We start from the raw sequence: 21,619 nt of genomic DNA, 5'->3' as shown, positions 1-21,619 counted from the left end.
TAACTTTATATAGACATTTTTCCACATATTTTAATTAACATATAAAATATATTTTAAACATTACATTAAACATATGTATACACATACCTTTTTCATCAGATTTGTCCCTTATAGCTAAAGTATCACTACTCAAGGATACAGTTTGGCCATTCAATATGTCAGTTCTCATGCCTGGAAACTTTGGAGAGGAAATTAAACGTCCCTCATAGGAATATAAGTAAATTCCTCCACCATCAACAAGAACAAAATGCCTAAGAGTTGGGGGTGAGATTATAGCCATCAATAACTTGAATTAATAGTACAGTAACAATTACTCTAATTGTTTTGTAAATTGCTTGCATTGTTTGACAAGTTTATTCCATTATTTTAACCTATAAAATAACTTATAAACTTATAATTTTTAACTTATAAAATATTATGCTAGCATTTGTTTTTAGAGTTTTTTATTCTGTCAAAATAGGCTGTCTAATATTATTTTGAATACATCCTGTTTCATTTATCCAACATATATTAGCATACGGATATCTTTACCATTTTTGAACTGTCAGAATATCATACATTTTTAATTAGTTTATTTGTATAAAGGAGTGGAATATCAACTGACCAATTTACATTCAGGCCAATACAGATTAATGCTCCAATTACTTGATTGCAGTTAAATGATAAGCAAATAACTATTAAATTTCTTTTCTCTTGCCTGCTCTCTTCTCAAAAATAATTTTGGATCTGTTTCTCAGCAACCAAACAGGTTCTCAATGTGTAAAAAAGGAAGTTTATAAAATGAGACAATAATAACAACAACAATAACATCAATAATCTATTCCAACTATAGATTAAAACTGGATGTAAACTAGCTTTGGAAGAAGGCTTGGTAAAATAAACATTCAGTGGGCAATGCTGGACTGGACTTAGCTAAACACTATTTTGAGACAAGCCTTTCCAGAAAGAAGCAAATGTCCCATCCCCCCAATAATGCTCCTCTCCAACTTCAAATAGGTAAGGATGAAAGCCTGTCACAATAAGTTAGAGCTCCGACTATCTCCAACAGGCAATTAGGCAAATGTTAATGCCAATATATCTTTTGCACAAGCCACTGCCATCCTTCTCCTGCTTAGGAAGATATAGCTGACATTTTTTTTAGCTCTCGAGTTACAACCAGCAAGCGACAGACCTAAAATAAATAGAGGCTACTACCTAATTTATGACTGGGGGGGGTGGGGAGAGAAATGGAAGACACAAATTATTGTTTCTATTCTGTAGTTCCAACTAGAGGAGAAATGGTCAGGTTCATTTAGCAGTGTTGATCTGTTACTCCACAGAAAAAAAGGGAATGTGGGGTTGTCAATCCCTATTGAAATCAACGCAAATGGAAATGCCTTATGGTATTTGAATAAATTTTACTTTAATAAAAATAAATGGTCTAAATAGTCATTTAAAATATATACCTTTCTGCTTGTAAAATTAAACTGACAGTTCCTTCTTTGAGGTCAAAGATTAAAGGTGTATTCCAGTTTTTAACTCTAAAATAAAGGGAAGGCAGTACACATTTAAAAATTGTTTATACAAAGCATTTAACGAATGTCTTCATTTATACAGAATATACAACCCTAAGAAGGCTACATATCCTTAGATTGCCAAAAATATGTAAAATATGTAAACACTTTTACTTGATTTAAAAACAGATTATTTAATTGTCTTTTCTGTATTTTGCCTTTAGTTATCATTATACAACACTGTTTAGTTACAGCTGCTGTGATTCAAAAAATGTACATATACACGTGTGAGTTGTATCCTACAAGAACCCTGCATATTCCTTTAAAGCTGCACATACACCCATTTAAAAAGATCTTTACATTAAAAAAAAGGTCAGTGATTTGGCAGAAGTAATTTGCTAAGCAGATCAATTACGAGTTCTAAAGAATTCATAATTGCATTAAAAGACATAGTTCTGTTAAGGAAACCATATGGGTTCACCACAAAGGCTTTTTTCATAGGTAACTAAGTATACCCAGTCAATTCCACAAGTAATTGTGAAGAGTTTATACTGTAGTTTGTTAAATTCTGGCTGCTTCTCTAAATCAAACCACATCAAAGTTATTACATATTATAATTTATCAGATGATATCTCTTCAATTCTAATTACTTACGAGAATATGTAACACTGAAGAGATGTTGAAACTACTAAATGACCAAAATTCAAAGATGCTTTAATGACTCTGTCACGAAATTCCAGCAAATCCACTGCATCATTAAGTACATTACGAACCTAATAATTTTTTAAAAGCCCATAGTTAAATCACTTAAATACATAAGTAGAGCATTTCAATTTTAATGTCAAATATAATAAATATAAACAAATATATCATTTCTTCATCATTGTATTTAGCAATTCAAATACTTTTCAAAAAAACTTTACAAGCAATTGTTTAAAAATAAGACCACATAGTATATTGAGAGAGAATGAACCAAGCCAAACCAAACTAAAAGGACCCAATCCTTTTATATAACATCTAGCTTAAAGATGGCCAGAACAGAGCTGGGCATATCCTTTGAGTGAGTGTTTGCAAAATATCATATCACTGAGGCAATCATATATTTTCTAAGTCTGTGCAGCTACTTCAGAAGCTCTCCCAGCTATTCCACATATGCATACTTTTCTCTTCTTGTGCAATGGGTATATTGTGCATGTGAGGAGCTTCTGAAGTACTCACTTCAATTGGGACTTGATCACTTAAATTGAGAATTCAAAAATAGATGCTTTGTATACTCTTATGAATTCTAAAGGACCGCTTCCAAAAGTCTTGTAATACTCTAATGTTCAAACCACCAGGTTAGGTCCTGACAAAAATATTTTCCGTACGTATGACAGGATATTTTTATGTTTATTTATCAAATTTAAGCACCACCTGTCTGACTCTCAGATAATTTCTAAAAGTTTAAATGGCAAAGGATTACATTTTAAGGAAGCTAAGGTGTAAATGTCAGTAGAAGTAGGCTGTGAACCTCTCTTCACTCTCAATCCTATTGAGGCATTTCAGTTGACTTTTTTTAGTTCACACACACAAAAAAATGCACCACCTACTGGAAGTTTCTATGACACAGAAGCCTTGCTAAACCTAACCTAAAACATCTCCCTTCCTTGGCATTTTCCCAAATAATATCAATTTTTCCTTTGAAATTTGCAATGTTCCTGTTATTGTTATTATAAAATAAATAAATAAATAAATAATTTTATTTCTATACTGCCCTTCTCCCAAAGGACTCAGGGCGGTGTACAGCCTATTAAAAACACAAAGTCAGACATCAGTTAAAATTAATTAAAATTATTACATAGTTTCGTCTCAGATTTAAAACCCCAAAAATTTAAAACCCTATTTAAAAATCATTACATTGATAGCCCGGCTTGGCGGAACAGCAGGATCTTGAGCAGCGAAATACACGGAGGTCGGAGATCTTACGCATTTCCGGGGGCAGTTCATTCCACAGGGCAGGGGCTCCCACAGAGAAGGCCCTCCCCCTGGGCGTCGCCAGCTGACATAACTTGGCTGATGGTACCCTGAGGAGACCCTCTCTGTGGGAGCGAACTGGCCGGTGGGAGGCTGTTGATGGCAGAAGTTGGTCTCAAAGATACCCGGGTCCTATGCCATGGAGCGCTTTAAAGGTGGTGACCACGAGCTGCCAGTGCAGCTCGTGCAGGAGGGGTGTCACGTGGGCACAACGGGTTGTGCCCATAACCACCCACGCGGCCGTGTTCTGGACCAGCTGGAGCCTCCGAGTGCTCTTCAAGGGGAGCCCCATGTAGAGAGCATTACAATAGTCCAGCCGGGAGGTGACAAGGGCGTGAGTGACCGTGTGCAAGGCGTTCCGGTCCAGAAAGGGCTGCAACTGGCGAATCAGGCAAACCTGATAAAAAGCCCACCTGGCCATGGCCGTCATATGCTCTTCTAAAGACAGCCATGTGTCCAGGAGGACGCCCAGATTGCGAGCCCTCTCTGTGGGGGGCAGAGATTCACCCCCAATAGTCAGCGATGGCACCAGCTGACTATATCGGGACGCCGGAAGCCACAACCACTTGGTCTTGGAAGGGTTGAGTCTGAGCCTATTTCTCCCCATCCAGACCCACACGGCCTCCAGGCAGCGAGACATCACATCAAGGGCATCGTTGGGCTGGTCTGGGGTGGAGATGTACAGCTGAGTGTCATCAGCGTACTGATGGACTCTCACCCCAAAACCACGGATGATCTCACCCAGCGGCTTCACATAAATGTTGAACAGAAGGGGCGAGAGGACCGATCCTTGCGGCACTCCCCAAGCGAGGTGCCTTGAAGTCGACCTCTGCCCCCCTGCCAACACAAACTGCAAATGGTCGGAGAGGAAGGAGGAGAACCACCGCAGAACGGTGCCCCCTATTCCTAATCCTCTCCACCGCTGCAGCATGATACCATGGTCGATGGTATCAAAAGCCGCTGAGAGATCTAATAGGACCAGGACAGAGGAGCAACCCGTGTCCCGAGCCCTCCAGAGATCATCCGATCATCCAACGCGACCAATGCCGTTTCTGTACTGTACCCCTGCCTGAAGCCCGACTGGTACGGGTCCAGATAGCTTGCTTCATCTATCTATCATTATATTGGGACACTCTGCCACACTTCTTTGGCTCATGGGAATTATCAATTTTTCATGAATGGGACTCCACATTATGCTCATATAGACACTCTTCTTGTATCTCTTCCTGTATCTACATTCAACTTTCATTTTTATCAAAAAACCCCAGTGAATTCTATCCATATATAATCAATGTTCTTCCTCTGCACATCACAGAGATTTAAAATCTGGTTGATAGAACTGATAATGTTCTGGAGTTTACAGAAACATTATTAACAACTGATCAACAAATTTGCTGCCACTTGAAACACTCTGGTAATAATTAAGTCCGGTAATAATTAAATAATTAAACCACTTTGAAGAGCTTTGCATAGGATATGCAATGAGATGCACTGACAACAGAGTATTGCTGATTTCTCTAGGACAATCTGTTTATCCCCTTGAATGGACCAATCTGGATATTCTGGAAAAGTTCACAGTATTCAGGACATTCTCTAATGTTTAATACATCTAGATCATCACAAACCACTTTCTACTCAGTGTACTTTCAGAATAACATCACCCCTGAATACCTAGCTTAGAGCATTCTAGAGGAAAACAATGTAACATTCCACTGCTGGACAGCCTCATTTTGTACATCCATGTTTCTGCCTGCAGAATTTATAATCAATGTTTCCTTATCACCTCTCAGCACTTGGAAGCATTTTTTTCTAAACTACCAGACTAACGTTAATAAATTAACTTTTGTGCAAAAGAATGAAGGAATGTGTATTATTTTATTTCATCCCTCCCCCACTTCATGGGATGAATGTTGGAGGTCGCTGAACTACTGGATAGTTTAGACTGACTCAAAATCACTCACTGAACTTCCATGGCTAAGAACGGACTTGAAGCTGAGTCTCCCTGGCCATAGTCCATATTGTTAAGCACTACTACACACTGGCTCTCCAAAGGGACTCCAGTGCATATGACTATGCACAAAGCCGTTGGATCTATCTAAAACAACTATTTGTCACAATACAAATTTTCAAAATGTTAAAAAATAATCAAATCGTATTGTAAATAGTTACTATATTTGGCTTTGTATACTTGGCATTAAGGATTTAACTAATACATCAGAAAAATCTTGGGAAATTCTTAAAAGACAATTGGCCCATTTCTGCAGAAAGAATAGCTCATTTTTACATAGTTGCAACGAACTCACAGACAACTGGAACTTACAAACTATCTTCCTTAAGTATTTACTGGGAAGTTAGTTCCACTGTATCATAATATCATAGCTGGAGGGAGTTTAGCAGCTTTATAGTCCAATCTCCCAGACAAATGGCTGTCCAACCTTTGCTTAAAAACCTCCAATAAGCTCCCACGACTTTAGGAGGTGCCACCGCTTAATAGCCCTCATGATCAGGAAATTCCTCCCTATTAACTTTTGAATCTCCTTCGGTAAAGCCTTAACCTGCTGGTTCTTGTTCTACCTTTGGGAGCTATGGAGAATAAATTCCCATCCTATTCTCTATGACAATCCTTTTAATATTGGAAGACTGATATCATGTCTCCCCTGGATCTTGGTGTCTTTAGGCTAAGCAAACCAATGTCCTTTAACTATTTTTCAAAGTGATTAGCCTCCAAGCACCTCATCATCTTTTTTGCTCTTCTCTGTACTGTTCCAGTTCCCCAGGGTCCTACTTGAATTATCATGAGAAGAACCAAATATGGTATTTCAAGTGTGATCTGACCAGTGCAGTGCAGAACTTCCTATGATCTCATTAGCAATTTTTGGCAGATGCAGCACATTGCTGGCTCATGCTTAATCTGTGGCCTACAAGGACACTTACATCTTTCTCACAGTACTATTTACAAGCCAGATACCACCTATATTGTACTGGTACATTTTATTTTTCTTACCTCAGTACAAAATCTTATATTCTTGTTGATAAATTGCATGTTGTTGGCTGGAGCTCATTGTTCAAGCTTATCAAGATCCTTATGAAGTGTTAACAGTACTTCCCCTATCGATTTTGTGTTATCTGCCAACTGGATGAGCATCCTATTTATCCCATCACCTACATCTTTATGAAAAAGAGAGCACTAGGCCCAGGATAGAAATCTGAGGTACCCACTGGATACCTCATTCCATTTGACTTGGAACTATTAAAGACCACAAATTGAGCCCTGTTCTTAAACCAACTATGAATCTATCTAGTGGGATCATCCATCCCACATATTTCCATTTTCAAAGGATATTCAACTGGATTTACTTCTGATAGACATGTATTAGAGGCTGGTACATTTAAAATGTTCTATGCAGCCCAGGATCAATCGCCTTCAGGTGAGATGGGCGGCAATCAAATCAAATCAAATCAAATCAAATCAAATCAAATCAAATCAAATCAAATCAAATCAATAAATAAATAGCTTCAACAAAACTTTCACAGAAAGTTAACATTTGAAAAATAAAAATGGTCAGTATTCCTTAGAAAAAACAATGATAATAAGAATAGGTGAAATGTTGATAAGTTATTTAATAAATACAAAAATGAGCCACTTTTTATTTAGTAATGGCATTCTATTTACAGAAATATGTAACAAAATTAATTATAATAATAATATAAACTAGAGAGAGAAGCACTACTTGCCAACTAAAAACTAAAGCAATCCAACATCCAATATCCTGTATACCTAACATTCATGTGCAAAAGTACACTTTAGTAATAAAGATTTCATTGTACAGGTTGCTCAGATATTTTTATAAGTAAAACACAACTCTAAATACAGGGTTTATCACATTCATTACAATTTTATGGCTGGAAGTGAGTATAAAATATGATTTTTATCTAACAAATTTGTTTTCTGTATTTCCAGACAATGACTCATAACATTCCATCCAGTGAATATTCCTATTACCGGTATATAACCAGCATCAAAAATGCCAAATGATTTTTAAGTTCTTAATTAGAGATTTGGACAGTCTAACGTTGGGAACCAAGACTAAAAAACTTCCTATTCTAAATGTGAAATTCAGAAATTGTGTATTATCTTTCAGTTTTCTGGTGTGATAATATAAGTCACTGACTTTCCAGGGAATCTAGCACATTTTCCAGATGAAATACTATTTTATACTTCTAGATTCAACTGGCTCAGTTTTTACTGTAGGATAATTTTGATAAAAACCCATTTTTAAGTAAAGCTATGTATTTGGGACTTATAAATGTAACTTCAAAAAAAAAAAAATGCTGTTGCCCCAAAATATTTTATTAAAATGTTTTAATAAAGGGTCTCTTTAATTTTTGCTATAGCTATCTATAGGCTGATTTTAGCAATACACAATATGAAACTGTTCCCCAGTCAAGCTTATTGAATCTGCAGTAATATCCAGTAATAAAACAAGTGATCAGTATTATGTTGAAAGCAATTATAATATCCACCAACATTCTATAGAAATATATATTAATCAGTTTAATTATGGTTTGGGAGAAGGGATGGCAATTTACTTTACCATGATTTTTAAATAAAAAAAATACGTATCTTTTACACCTGCCCTTGGCAAAAAACAGTACAAAAGAAAACCCAACATTTCAGTAATAGCCAATAATACTGCAGCTGCTATAATAGTAAACCACAGCTGTACTACATATAAATAAGCCTTTTTTTTTTAAAGGCAACAAAGTTTTCAAACATGGAGTATATGTTATTGCTTCCAAAGTAGTGATTTTGTTTTCAGATATTACAAAACTATTTCCAGTATTTTGATTCTGACTTTCTAGCCAGGCTGGAATACACATTTTATGTACTCTAGACAGGGATGGGTTCTAATTTTTTTTTACTACCGGTTCTATGGGCATGGCTTATTTTGTGGGTGTGGTTTGGTGGGGGTAATGTGACTGGGTGGGCGTGGCCAACTTTTTTTTAAAAAAAAAAAAATTTTAAAAGCATTTTTTCTACAACCTTAAGAGGTTGCAGAAAAAAATGCTTTTAGAAGTCTCGGACGATCAGGCAATTCAGCTGGGATCGCCAGAGGCTTTTAAAGGCATTTGTTTTTTCTGCAATCTCTTCGGCCGAAGAGGTTGTAGAAAAAATGCTTTTGGAAGTCTCTGACGATCCCAGCTGAGCCACGTGATCATCAGAGGCTTTTTTTTTACTTTTAAAAGCATTTTTTTTGGCCAAAGAGGTTGTAGAAAAAATACTTTTAAAAGTAAAAAAAAAAAGCCTCTGATGAGGTGAGCGGGGTAAGTGAGCGGTGACCGGGCTGGGGACCGGTTCGGGGGCGTGGCCAGCCAATGTTATTACCGGTTCTCCGAACTACTACAAATTTTTACAAATTTTTCTTGCGAACCGGGAGCAACCCACCACTAACTCTAGAGTATAAAAGACCGTAGCAGGCTCACTCTAGGTTTAAACATTTGACTATGTTCATAAGTGCATGAACCAACATGCACATTTCACTGGGGACACACTGAAGGGTGTTTTATTACCTAGCTAAATGGTAATATGTTAACCTCATGAACAACATGATATTATTGACTTAACACAAGTAAATTCTAAAAAAAAGTCTCTGATTCAAGCCTGTTAACTCCAAAAATCATATCTAACTGTATCATTTTGGAGGGAAAAGTTGTGTTTAAAAAATAATCCACTGTTCACCAAGCTTTAGATAGCCAACACATACCTCCATGGTTCTTCTCTTAGTTAATGTTATTCCAAAGTTTTTCCATACCCAGCGCTGTTCCACAACATGAGCAAAAATCACGTGTCCGTTTCCACAAGCCCCAGCTAATTGTGTACCATCAGTAGACCAAGCAATATTGAATATGCTGCCAGTGTTTGGTTTCTCTAAAGCATAGGACCACTGTAAAATATTTTTTAAAAATAATTTAAAATTCCTATAGTGTAATATATAAAACATATAATAAACATTATATGTTTATTATACATATTGCACATGATTAATAGCACTGTACATATATCCATTTTCATTTTTTAAAAAGCAAAGACATGAATTACAACAAGATAATCATAGACAAGAAAGGCAAATAATCTTTTTATAAGATAAACTAGGTGCACAATAAAAACAAAACTACAACATTGCTACCATTTCACACAATAGCAATTTTTTATTTAACATGACATAATAATATTGCTTTTAATGACAAACGTACTTTAAATGCAGTACATTATTGTAAAAGTTTCCATTTAAGAATATTCCTATTTTAAAAAAATAAATGAAAAAGATGGCACTAGAAATACTTGAATAGTAATTGTTAAAATGATGGCACTTTCCAAGTCTTGTCAATTGAAATTTCAGGGGGAAAAATACCAATAATGCCAGAGAAAAATAGAAACATTTTATTTTAATGCTAAAAGGTTGAGAATCAATAGAAAAAAATTTTATGGTCAGAGAGGCAGGGAGAATGGGAGATAACTTCTTTAAAACTATATAATGAAGCAGTTCATTTGGAATATGTAATTCCATTCATACTGGAAGATAGCAAAACCATGGATTCAGATAAAAGAGTTACAAGAGTCTTGTAATTAGGTTCTTATAAAAGTAAGCAATATAAAGAATACATTTAATAAAGCTATGTTTCAGTTTGAAGGATGAAAAGTTTAGAAGTAAGAAATAATGTTTCCCCATTAATTTACTTTAAAGAGCATCCTGATTTTTATAATACATCTAGGACAATTCCATTCTGGTTATGAAGACAATGTAATTAATATAAAATAAGAGATTTCTATAACAACATGTTACACAGTAAGGAAGAGATAAAAATCTAAGGCAGACTATCAGATATCTTGATTTGATTTCACATCAGAAACTTAAAACTTTTTTGAATGATGAAGTGAAACAGCTAATTCAGCCTTTAAACAATTTTGAGAAATTAATAATTATCATTCATAACCAAAAAGAACAATTTCAGAGCAGAACAGAAGTAAGATAATAGAGTAATAAAATAAACAAAAAGAATAAAATGAGAAATACAACTGTGTAATTACAAAAAAAGAATGATGAATAGGTAGAGTGCAGAGAATAAGGAAGGTGGAGCCTGATATCAATTCAAAATATGTTTGAGAGAATACTAATTTATTTCTATTAATAAAAATGTATATTCTTATTCTTAGTTGCCAAACCTATAGGTCAACAGTGGAAACATTTTTTAAAAATTAACAGTTGATATATATATGCTTATACACTATTACTATAGTGTAACAATATTGAATGAATGTGAACTTTTAATGTTATTAGAATAATACATAATTAAAGCAAGATTTAAAGCAAAAAATGAAAAATAAAAGTCCATTTCAAAACTGTTTAGTCAATGAAACACAGAGTACTGTTGTGAAACATTTCTGTAAATATGTGGGGAGAGAAAGTTCATAGGGGAAGAGTTTTCTTTGTGGTTTCCAAGCAGGTGTTTTATTGTAAGGAAATGCTATTAAACACAGAGATATTATCATACATGAAGTGGGGCACATAGAGCAAGCAGGGTACTTCAAAGATATATCAATGGATGATAATTGGGTATACAGTAAAACAATATTTTAAAAAGAGCTACTATTCTGTTTTCCCCACAAGTATGATTCTCTGTTGTCTAAAAGGACCCTCAAGCACAGAGTAAACAGAGATAATAATCAAATAGCGTTACATAAAATGTTTCTAACATAAGAAGCTAAAAATTGCACTGGGAAACCATGGTTTATTCTTTTTTTGGACCAATTAAAAAAAGAATGCATTATATAATTTACATATATAGCATTAAATACAATCACACACTTTGTATTTCATTTAATAACTCATGTAAATCATATGACAATGTCCTCTCTTAAATTAACTAGAAGAATTATGTAACTACTGTTTATTTTGTGCATGACAGCAATATAACAAAACCTATTTTCCAGGACCAAGGTCCAAAAGGTGTTATTGTTACAAAAACAGTCAAAGCTGCCTCTCTCAAGTACAAACTGGCAAACAAAACTGAGTGAAATAAGTTATTGTGGTTATATCTTACTGTTAAAAAATTTATTTCATTGTTCAATATTCTGTATTGTATTCTGTATTCTGTATTGATCCCTGATATATAATAGCAGAAAACCAGTTTGCTATCTTCTAAATTACAATCCTTCAGTATATAAGAGAGAAATATGAAGGGTGGTTTTTTTTGCAGAAAATTCACTTTGTTTAATCACATAAGAAACCTCATTTTTGTTCCAAAAAGATAGCAGTTGTAGAATATTAGTGGGGTCCATCCCTTTTTTTCTCCTGCCATATTCCTGTGCAGTGAAAATATAAATCTGTCTCTTTCTTAAGTATTTTAGGTGATTGGCAAATGTATCAGGTAACAACAGCATGGTTGATTCAGTTTTGTTCAATTGAATTGAAGATGAACTTCATAAAGTTGCTAAATTCATAATGGAAAGGCCTTCTTTTAGATTACTTCTAAAGGTTGACGTGAAGTGCCAAAAGCTCTCCCAGAGAACCAGAGATAACTATCTCAGTTAAAACCAGAGTCTACTATTCCAGAAACAGATTTCCTGCTATACCAGATAGAGAACTTAATATAAAACAGATGCAAGTGCAAGGTTTTTTTAAAAAAAAATGTGCTTATATTTGCTGTACTTTCTTGACTTGTCTAAGATAATTCTGAGGACTCACATGGTATGCAAGAGAGAAACAAATAAAGCAGCTATTACCAAACTGCTAGGCACTTAGGCTTGGCAAACCAGCCCTCAAATTTGTAGCATATTGCCTGGCGATGAAGTTCCTTCACAAATGTACAGTACTGAGTGGTGAGATACAAACACATCAAAGTGAGGAAAAAGTCTTTCAATTATAAAGTATACAATCATTTACTAGTAAGTTCTTTTTTTTATGAAGTTCCTCAGTTAACCTACATAAAATAGCCTTAATTGGCCTAAATTTCTGCTTGGAATTATTGCCAGTCATTTGCTGTTTAGGCATACCAGGAAGATCCTGAATATTTTTATGTTCTTTATTATTTTCCAAGAGATTTTCCTCTTTCCATTTGTGTCTTAAACCCAACTACCACGGCACCTTTGTATTTTATTCTTCTGCTTTAGATGTAAATAAGACAACGTAATTTTGCCTTGGAAATAAGTGGCAAGGATATGTGCAAGTTCTTCAGTAATTAATTCTCTGCTATGCTGGCTTTATTTTCCTACACAGGCATTCAAGAAATGAAGGACATTTCTTCATATCAAGAACTGTTATTTGGTTTTGTATGGCATTCAAGGAAGTGGTTTTCAATTAAACAAGTATGGATGAATAAAAATAAAAATTAGTTAATACAAATTAATTAGAGGGTAAGACTATATGGCACCTCCAGTTATCTACTATGTATTGGTTAGAACATATTTCTCACTTTCCCTACAATCTATTATATCTCATATCACAATTTAATTAAAACTTTTTTTAGCTATCACTAGACTGTTGATGATAAATCCAGCCGAGCCTGACTTCTGTAATTATTAATTTCTAAACTCTCATATTATATAGACTCTTATTCAGATATATGATTGCTTCTTTATTTGTAAATTATATTGGTTGCATTTATTTTGGGACCTTTACAATTGCATTTTAATCATTGTTCTATATGAGTTTATAAAAAAATATTTGTTGATTTCTGCAAAAGTAATCTTTGAATATTTTGATTTTTGTGTACTTTACCAATGTCCAATTATTTATTTTGTTTCCTAAGAGATTATGGTATTATTTAAAAACTGTAATTCAATATATAAAAACAATGTATGGTGACTAAAATAACTTTTCCTACAAAAAAAATTGTTGCAAATTATAAGCAACCATGCTTCTAGTTCCGTGATGGCGAACCTATGGCATGCATGCCACAGCTAGCACGTGGAGCCATATCTGCAGGCACGTGAGCCATTGCCCTAGCTCAGCTCCAGCGCTGATTTTCGGTTGGCCTCACCCATGCCGCTCCTCCCCTCCCAGGAGTCTCTACGTGGCCCGTTTTGGATGCCAGGTAAGTACAGGGCTCACGCAGAGGCTCTGGGAGGTCTTTTTCAGCCTCCGGAGGGCCTTCAGGGTGATGGTGGTAGAGGCTGTTTTTGCTCTTCCCAAGCTCCAAGAAAGCTTCTGGAGCCTGGGGAGGGCGAAAAATGGGGGGTTCCAGGCCCACCAGAAGTCGGGAAATGGGCCGGTTCCGACCTCCAGAGGGCCTTGGAGGGGGGGACGGAGAAGGCTATTTTCGTCCTCCCCAGACTCCAAGAAAACCTCTGGAGCCTTGGGAGGGCGAAAAATGGGCCTTCCGGGCCCATCAGAAGTTGGGAAATGAGCCATTTCCAGCTTCTGAAGGGCCTCGGAGGAGGGTGGGGAGGCCGTTTTCATCCTCCCCAGGCTCCAAGAAAGCATCTGGAGCCTTGGAATGGTGAAAAACAGGCCTTCCTGGCCCACTGGAAGTCAGGAAATGGGCCATTTCCGGCCTCCGGAAGCTTCAGGGAGGCCTGCTAGGCCCAAAATGGGGTATGAGGGGGTCGTGTGCGCATGCAGGGGGGGGGGTCGGGGCACATTGAATTATGGGTGTGGACCCCCCACACTCCTCCCAGTTTTTGCACGCGACGGCAAAAAGGTTAGCCATCATTGTTCTAGTTCATAGTGTCCAAAATTAGGGAAGATGTATTCTTTACAAGTAGTCCTCAACTTACAACAGTTCATTCGTGACTGTTTGAACAGCAAGGAAAAAAGTTATTTATGACAATTTTTCACACTTGCAACCATTTTAGCATTCCCATGGTCACATGATCAAAACTCTTGGCACCTAGTTCATATTTATGACGATTGCAGTGTCATGTGATCACCTTTTGTAACCTTCTGACAAGCAAAGTCAATGGGAAAGCCAGATTCACTTAAAAACCATGTTACTAACTTAGCAACTGCAGCGATTCACTTAACAACTATGGCAAGAAAGGTCGTAAAATGGAAGAAAACTTACTTAAGAAATGTTTCATTTAGCAACATAAATTTTGGGCTCAATTGTGATCATAAATTGAGGACTACCTATATATGAAAAAGAAAGAAGCAGTGTAACAACAGTAGAATGTGAACTTGCTCAACAAATCACTAGTGTATCTGAATATTTATTTGTGACATATTCAATCTATGTATCAGTGAGGCAAACCATTTAATTTAGCTTAATGGAAGGGAACACAGAATAACTTTTTAAAGATAAAACCTACTGAGAGATGTAGCTTCAAGTTTAACACATTAGGAATTTGTTTCTATTCAAAAGGCTACTGGTAATGTAAATTTGTTCATTAAATTGGCTTGGTTAATTGAAGTTCCATAAGGTTCAGTGGTGGGTTTAATTTTACTGGTTTTATAAATATAATCATACACATACATACATGCACTTTCGGTTTTGTTCTTTAAATCCTCCCACCAAATCCTCCTGCCTGGTTGATGAGACACTTAGAAACCAGGTAGGTGTAATAGAGTCAAATTAGCACTGCACAGCTGAGGACTTAGTAATACACACCAAGCCATTTCTTTATCCACAAAACTAAGTGGTGGCTGAATAAGCTCTTATTATGAACCAACTTCAATTTAGCAGCAAAAACCATCAAGGAGTGATAGTCAAAAATCAAGCCACAGTGTAGAGAGCAGGAATTGGTGTGAATTGGAACTACACTTTCACCTGAATTCGCTGGCATTTAAATGTCTTCTCCTATAGTTTCAATATCTCTGACTCTTAAAACACTGACACTTGAATGGGAATAACCTCATCTTCTCCATCTTTCCTACTCCAGGAATAGTCCACTTTCTACACACACACACCAAACCCCAAAAGGGATATTAAAAATCCATGGGATACTAAAGACAATCATAACTAATCCATACACTAAACACATAATGTGTAATTCAAGAAGAGTAATCCAACACTATCCATTTATTCAGTTTTTATCAATGCTATGCTGAACTCAATGATGACTTCATTTCACATTTCTTCTATTCCCAGTAACTAATATTCAATAAAGAAACTCAATGGTTCTGACCAGAATCAGTGGATAGACTTTTTATGGATCTTAACTTACAGTAAGCAGTCCTTCCCCCTCCAAATGATCTGAATATCTAAGGCTAGCAATCAGGAATATTGGTGCTACAAGTGAATGTTTAGAACTAGGTCAGATCTTTTGTTTGAATGTATTATTTTATAAGTATTCTTATACTTATTTTATAAAATCTTACCAAAATTACCATTTTAAAGAATGGTAATATCATTTTTAGTAATATCAAATACCTAATATCAGGTAGTTCTTTTACTGTGTCACAATGACACTTCTACCTGTTAAGTCTTATACAATCAAAGAAAGACACAGTCCTATAAAAAGAAACAGTCCTATAAAATGAGCTCTAATACTTTGTTAAAGACACACTAAATTGCTTCCAAAAAACATTATTGTCTATTTTAAAAAAAGCTCTCATTATTACAGAGAACGAAAAACACATTAAGAGACTGCTAATTTTTCAAGCTTGGCAACTTTAAGATGTATAGACTTTAACGCCTGGAATTCCTCAGCCAGCATTCAGCACACTTTAAAGTTGCCAAGTTTGAAAAGCACTGATCTATAACCTAACAGAAGACTAAAAACAGGCTTAAATATCACCGCAGGTATATCTCATTACTTTCTTCTATTTATCCAATCAAAGTTGGCCCACGTTCCACTGCCAGAAATCTGAGAGTGCAGAAACATTCTAATAATCTCCTCATCAACTCTTATTATATATATATCCCCTTTGAAATCAAATTTAAAATTATTTTTACCATAAATATCATTTTAAAATTTAAATTAGAAATCATGTGCATAACAATAGCAGAGAAAAATGTACTATAATGCTGTTACATTGCCTTAGAATATAGATGTATCCATGAACTAGTACAATGGAACAGGCTTAAACTGTGATGCTATATCCATTAGGAAAATCAAAAACATTATTAAAAATGAAGATTTCAGCAAAAAGCAAACAAACAAAAAACCCAACCATTCTCCAATATGAAAAACGTGTTAACCACACATTAACTAATTCTCTAAGATACTGAAAAAGGTCCTTTCTTATTATTCATTTTCTATAATTATAGGGAAGGACGAATATTAGAAGACTTTTCTGTCCTTCCTCTTCATTTCTATTTGAGTATTGTATTTGCAACATTGTTAAAGCATGCATGCATCTACAGGAAGTCATCCACAAGGTATATGTGAATAGTCACAGGCTTTGAACCCTTTAAACCCTGTAAGTTTGAAAATGTTGAAAAGCATGGACCCAGGATTTTTCCCGTTTCATACTTTAACAATACTTTTAAAGGTGTGCTTAACACCTAAAATGAGAGTTAATTGAAGATGTTGGCCCAGAAATCCAGTGACTTTGAGTTCTAGTCACACTTTAGCCATGAAAAACTGGCTGGGTGACTTTGGGTCACTTTCTCTTGGCCCAATCTAACCTCACAGGATTGTTGTTGTTGTGGGAAAAATAAAAGAAATTGATGTTTTTGCCACCTTGAATTGTATATGAAAAAAAGACAGGATAAAAGAAAAATATTTTTTTTTAAGTGCACTTTCAAAGAGTATACTTATAGAAATGGCAAACTATATACTTTTAGTATTAGCACTCCTTAGTATTATTAGTGCTACACACAAAAAAGTCCTATGCAAAAAAAATGTATGTTAGTGTATTTAATTAAATTATGCTTTATAACTAGTCACATATGCTGCAGAAGGGTTAATGATATGTATATCTCCTGATGGTTCTCCAGGGAGCAATTTGCTGATTCAGCTCCATTACATCAGACACAATAAAAATGTCTGTTGACCAAAAAGCCAGGCCTGGTTCTCTTCAAACACTATCACACAAATAACCAGTGAATCATTCTCTCTTCTTTCTCAGCACTAGCACAGCTAATTCTTTAGCAGCTATTTATATTTAAGTCAAAGAAAAAACTTGCATGAAGCAGCAGAAATGTATAGAGGCACGTCTAATAAATTATTACAGCCAGCTGTAAAGGAATAGATAGCATCTGGCTTTAGCTACTGTTAAAATCCACTCCTCTCCCAGAGCAAAAGAAAAAAAGAAAGCTTTCTAGGAAGCCCATTTTAAGAAATGTATTTTGTAAATTCATTTGCTTATGCCATTTAATCAATTAAGAACATTGTCATTTTGTAATCGACTTAAGATTTATTATCTTTAAATTAGCAATAAATAAAAATGTAGTTAAAATCTTCACTTTCCCCACAGTATTAAAAATGGAGGAGTATTAAAAATGTTAATATTCAGGAATGCTTAGGACAAATATTATGCAACTGCTTCTACTTAACTCTGTAATTTTCTTAAACCAGCTTTCCTTTTCTATACCATCCCAGTTTGCTTTTTTTCAAATTGAAGGAAGAGCTCTGTAAATGTAGTTTACATGGTATTTTGAGACATATCTCAGACAAATATACATCTGAGGTAAAGGGCTTACTCCTTTAACTTCCAATTATTAAAAAAAAAACTATGATGGATTAAATTAAACAATCTTTTGTTAAGGTATTCTTTGTAATGGTTGCAACTGCCATACAACTCACTGGACAAAGGACTAAAGATATGGATTATTCTGAAACAAAAATTAATGTCCATATTCTTAAATGCTTATTTTGTGAAGATGTAAAATTACTCATGATTTACTCTAGCTATTCCATATTAGTTTGGGAATAACTTGTATCATCTAAAGATTGGCTATTGTTTTTTCTATGAAAAAACTTTCCATGAAAGAAAGTTTGCGTAGGGCAGGAGAGTGAAGGAACAAGCCTGAAGATAATGTGTGAGAAAAATGAACACATAAACAGTCCAAAAAGGCAGAACACCCATGAGAGTAGTTAAATATAGACAGATGGTTTAAAAGGGGCAGAATGCAAAAGACCTGGGTAAAGAGATTTACAATACACTACAATAGATTACAATTCAAGAAGTCACTTTCAATTTTCTAAGTGCAGGCAAATATTGGTGAGATGGGTGACAAACAAATTTAATAAATAAAACAAATGTCAGCAATTGTTTATTATTTACTGTTTTCTCAAACATGTGGTCCTTGCTTAACAACTGAGCCTCTAACAGGACTGGAAAAATGGTAACTACAATTGGTCCACTCCTCACCCTTACAAAAGTTGGAGCATCCTGTGATTATGTAATCGCCATTTGCAGCCTCCTTTGTCAACTTCCTACAAGCAAAAGCTTCCTACAATCAGGAAGCCAGGAGGAGATCAGAAATAGCGATCTCCTAATTTAATACCAGGATGCATTCAACAGCAGCAACCAGAAGTGCAGAATTTGTGAACTATACAGCATGGTACCTTGACACCACACTTTACAACCACATTACTTAACAAAAGGAATTCTGTTCCCAACTGCTGTTGTTAAATGAGTAACTGTTGACATATCTTGGAATGTGCAAGTAGCAAGATGAATAGGAGCAGTACACAAATACAAATAAAATGACACATGAGGAACACAAACACACATACACACACACACACACACACACACACACACACTCTTGACTATACCAAAGATTCAACACTATTGTGTAGAAGCAAGGAGCTCATTTGCACATTTATGCCTCATCCCTATGCCATTTGTGTTCATAGAGTGGAGCAACTCAGGCCAGGAAGTTATACTTCACAGTAATCATTTTATAATCTTATAATTTTAAATTTTAAATTTTTAAATCTTAAATCAACTTTGATATTTGAATTTAATCTTATTTACTGTTTATATGCCGAAATATATCACCCTCTTTGAAGGAGCTGGGTGGTATAGAAACATGAAATATAAATAAATAAATTGTATTATCAGGGTATGTTGTAGGGAACAATGAAAAGATAGAAGTAATTTAGAATAGAAGATGGACAACTGAGCAGTAATTTTGATTTTCATTCCATGTCATTGCAAGTATTTTCAAAGCTGCTCAACTCAAACAATGCTGATTGGCCAATCATTCTTAACTTTACATCAGCTTTATATGACTTTATTACGCCCAATCAGTGCATCTCAGAATAATTCTTGGATATATTTCTTCCACAAACACACACTGCAAAGTCTTTCGATAATTTATCTTATGGTTATTTGAAAAAAATATCTTTCTCTGAAGCATATTCAAAAGGGTCACTAGAATGAGCAACCAAAATTAAAAACTATGAAATGACACAGTCCAACACAACAGATTCTTGTATAAAAAGACAAGATGGATTTTATTTGAGGACCTAATAATTATAAATTACATAATCAGTTTCATTAAGCTGACCCACAGAATTCTGGAAATGAAAAATAATAAAATACATAGAAACTGACATCATCTGAGATCAAATTAACTGAAGGATATGCTGTTACAAATTTAACAAGTAAAAGTTGCTAAATACTGTATATCCATTGATTAAAAAAACTTTGAATTTAAGACATGTCTTATATTCATCTATAAATTTAAAAATTTTATTTATAATTCAAGAGAAATGTATAATTAAAATCTTAATCTTTGAACCCATTTTCTTGAGTTGTATAATACACTTAATACTTTTAAATAAATATATACCATCTGAACTATTACTTACCCCTGTTTTATCACAAAGTCGTAATGTGTGAAAGGATCCAACAGCAAATAATTCCCCATCCAAAGCCCAAGCAACAGAAGTGATAGGATATTCATGGGACAGTGAGCTATACAGCAAACGACCATAGCTATCCCATACCTATTTTATTAAAGAACAAAAACCAAAGATTTGTATCATGATGTGTATCGTGTGATTTCATTTCAGTGAGACTGTGTGGTTTGTTTTCGCACCCATGTAAAGTAAGATTAATGTAATCTTTATTCAAAACTTAATAAATTTAAAATTCCCAATCAAAGTATCTATTCCTGATTATGTTAGTACATTTAAACTGAATATTTTCCAAAAAAATAATGTACCGTATTTTTAGGAGTATAAGATACACTTTTCCCCTCCTAAGAGGGTGAAAATTTAGGTGCGTCTTATACACCAAATGTAGCCTCACCCACCCACTGGCCCCCACCCTTTGGCCTCTGCCTCCCAGCAGTTTACCTCCTTGCAACAAAAGAAACAGCTCCTTTCAGCTTCAGCACAGCCTAATTAGCACAAGTTGATTGGATCGGCCTCCTGAATCTCAGTTGTTTTGCTCTCAGCTGTTTTGCGGGGGCCTCTGCTGCTTGCTGCAAGGAGGTAAATTGCTGGAGCAGATTTTTTTTTCTTGTGCTAATCAAGCTATGCTGAAAACGAAAATGAAAGTAAAGCAGGCTGTTTGCTACAATGAGGCAAAATTGCTGAGAGGCAGAGGCACAGGCAGATTTCTTTTTCTTGTTTTCCTCACCAAAAAAGATAGATGCGTCTTATAGTCCGGAGCGTCTTTACTCTGAAAAATACGGTATTTATTAATATAATGAACTGGCTTATGATTTTTTACAATTTTTACAATTTTTAATTCAACATTTTAACTCTAACATTCTAATTTTTATATAGTTATATATTTTGATGTTTTATTGCAGCGGTCCCTAACCTTTCCGGCTAAAGTATTGGCGGAGGACCACATGGTGTGAGCCCATTTGGAACAAGGCTGTGCGAGCAGCAGGCGCGGGCACTCATGTGCGCAGGTTCATTTATACAAAAGGTGGGTGCATGTACCCACCACTCGTGCAACTGGAGCTACATGTGCGCCCGCCCGCCACTTACATGGTCAAGTTCTGAATGGGCTGCAGCCCAGGGGTTAGGGACCCCTGTTTTATTGGACACCCAGAGCCCATCTTTGAGAATGATGGGCTTTTTAGAAATGTGAAATATAATAAATAATGCTCCTGTCTCCTATTTTTCCCCACAACTCTGGGATGATTGGGGCTGAGAAAGAGTGACAGGGCCAAAGTTGCTCAGCCAGCTTTCCTGTTTAAAGGAAGCCTAGAACTCGCAGTCTTCTGGTTTCTAGGCTAACATTTTAACCACTGCAAAA

General features: G+C 35.3%; 1 protein-coding gene across 2 annotated transcripts in view; it reads right to left on the bottom strand.

Annotated features, from left to right (window-relative positions):
* The window catches only part of IFT80 (intraflagellar transport 80), a 66,878-nt gene that overhangs the window by 23,681 nt on the left and 21,578 nt on the right, over window positions 1–21,619 (bottom strand). For both annotated transcript variants that reach the window (XM_070945021.1, XM_070945020.1), the window contains 5 exons: window positions 20,215–20,352; window positions 9,272–9,451; window positions 2,148–2,266; window positions 1,446–1,520; window positions 88–251 (listed from right to left, as the gene is read on the bottom strand). In XM_070945021.1, the coding sequence (XP_070801122.1) occupies window positions 88–251; window positions 1,446–1,520; window positions 2,148–2,266; window positions 9,272–9,451; window positions 20,215–20,352 (676 nt within the window). The remainder of the gene's footprint in view (window positions 1–87; window positions 252–1,445; window positions 1,521–2,147; window positions 2,267–9,271; window positions 9,452–20,214; window positions 20,353–21,619) is intronic.

Source organism: Pituophis catenifer, unplaced genomic scaffold, assembly GCF_029215685.1.
Source record: "Pituophis catenifer annectens isolate HBS135680 unplaced genomic scaffold, rPitCat1.0.hap2 SCAF_6, whole genome shotgun sequence".
NCBI lineage: Eukaryota > Metazoa > Chordata > Lepidosauria > Squamata > Colubridae > Pituophis > Pituophis catenifer.
This window is presented reverse-complemented; position numbering and strand designations above follow the sequence as displayed.